Source organism: Temnothorax curvispinosus, unplaced genomic scaffold (assembly GCF_003070985.1).
Source record: "Temnothorax curvispinosus isolate PA1 unplaced genomic scaffold, ASM307098v1 QBEX01012566.1, whole genome shotgun sequence".
Classification (NCBI taxonomy): Eukaryota; Metazoa; Arthropoda; class Insecta; order Hymenoptera; family Formicidae; genus Temnothorax; species Temnothorax curvispinosus.
In genome coordinates, this window is record NW_020222346.1 from 1 (window position 1) to 1646 (window position 1646).

General features: G+C 31.3%; 1 protein-coding gene across 1 annotated transcript; it reads right to left on the bottom strand.

Moving 5' to 3' along the window:
• Nucleotides 1-18: 18 nt before the first annotated feature.
• On the bottom strand, nucleotides 19-598 carry LOC112462594 (probable cytochrome P450 6g2). The gene is made up of 2 exons (XM_025028465.1): nucleotides 384-598; nucleotides 19-203 (listed from the first exon to the last, which is right to left on the bottom strand). The coding sequence occupies exons 1-2, from the start codon at nucleotides 583-585 to the stop codon at nucleotides 91-93; spliced, it is 315 nt and encodes a 104-aa protein (XP_024884233.1). The 5' UTR covers nucleotides 586-598; the 3' UTR covers nucleotides 19-90.
• Nucleotides 599-1646: the final 1048 nt, after the last annotated feature.

Below are 1646 nucleotides of genomic sequence, written 5' to 3' on the forward strand. Positions count from 1 at the left end.
TAGCAGATATTTGCATACCATGTCGTATGTGACTTCTCCGTCGGAATCGTTGAGCGCCTCGAGTATTTCTTTTCTTAGTGTACTTTGAATTTAAAGTTGCAATGCGAGTTCGTACAACGTGAAAGCAATCGGTATTGTGGAACTATCGAAACCACCTGAGAAGAAACTGGCCGCTTGTGCCATGAGATCATCTCCATCGAATTCTAAAATTTAATTAATCTGTTAGAGTTTGAAGACTTTTGATACTTACTACAATTAAATTCGTTTATCGTGATTATTGATCAAACTTGTCGGTTACTCTGATGTTATCGCAAGCCGTTATATTACACATCTTTAATTATTCATTTATATATATACTATGTAAATATAATTATTTTGCTTACTGAAGCCTTCAATCTCTTCATCGCTACTGTTCTTTTTGATCTCGATCAGAATATCGATGAGGTCGTATCTCTTCTCGCCAGATTCCATGCGCCTAGTGATTGTCTCCGAGAAAATTTTGCGCAGAAAGATGGTGGTCTCCTTACCAAACGATTTCAGATTAGCCATACGAGATATATCCGGAAGGAAGAACATTGCGAGCATTTCCCAGCCGCGCACGAGAAAATGATCACTTGCGTAAATTATAGTTTGTACGATATTAAGTAGATTTTGAAAGCTGGTAATTTTAAAATTACTAAATTTAATTTTGTTACAAATGGTCCTTCGCGACGCGGTCGTGTTTCGCGCATCGTGGAAAAAAGCGTAAAATCATTATGCTCATTTGCCGTCTATGATTAGGCGGCAACAGAAGGTGTATTTCTTCTTCTTGTTTCTGGCTTTGCCAGAATGGATTTGGCCATGAAATGGTATAGTCAAACTGGTTAAAGGAGAGAAGATCTACACAAGGTAGTTGTTGAACACCACCAATTTAGTGTATAATGTGCATATATAGGGAGGGTAATATTTTCTACACATGTAAACGCATAATCGGAGACGGGAAAGTGACGTCTCCAGCTTAATCTCAATTAATTGCGAACTTAAAATCTTTTAAACTTCCTTTAAAAATTTTTACTTCTTTAATTTCGGGTATCGCGGTTGCGACTAATTAATATTGATAAAATAAACCAATAATAATAAAACTAAATAAACTAATCATTTCGGGTGGGCAGAAATAACGCGTTAGGTAAATAGAAATATGGTAGAAATATGAAATATTAAGTAGCTATATGAAGATATAGAAATATGCATAGGCGGGAAATATATACATGCATAGAGATATTACTTTGGGTAGGTAGGAACACGAAGGGATTGTAACTCGTACTGTTAATTATATAGGATAATGTAATAAATTAAATTTTAGTAAATTTCAAATATGTTATAGCATAAGTAATATTATATAATATTATTTAATTATTATATTACCATTCATATTATGTAATAAATTTTAAAATTATATTACACAATATGTAATTCTATTAAAAATATCTTAAAACTATGTAATATTACATCATATTACTTAATTATAATTTGTAATATTATTTATAAGAAAATTATTGTAATAAGGAATTATAAGGAAACGTATAATAAATAACGTTAAACTTTGCATGTTTTTTAACCTTATTTTAAGAATATATTTTTATTTTTTAAGTAAGAAAAATGCTCTT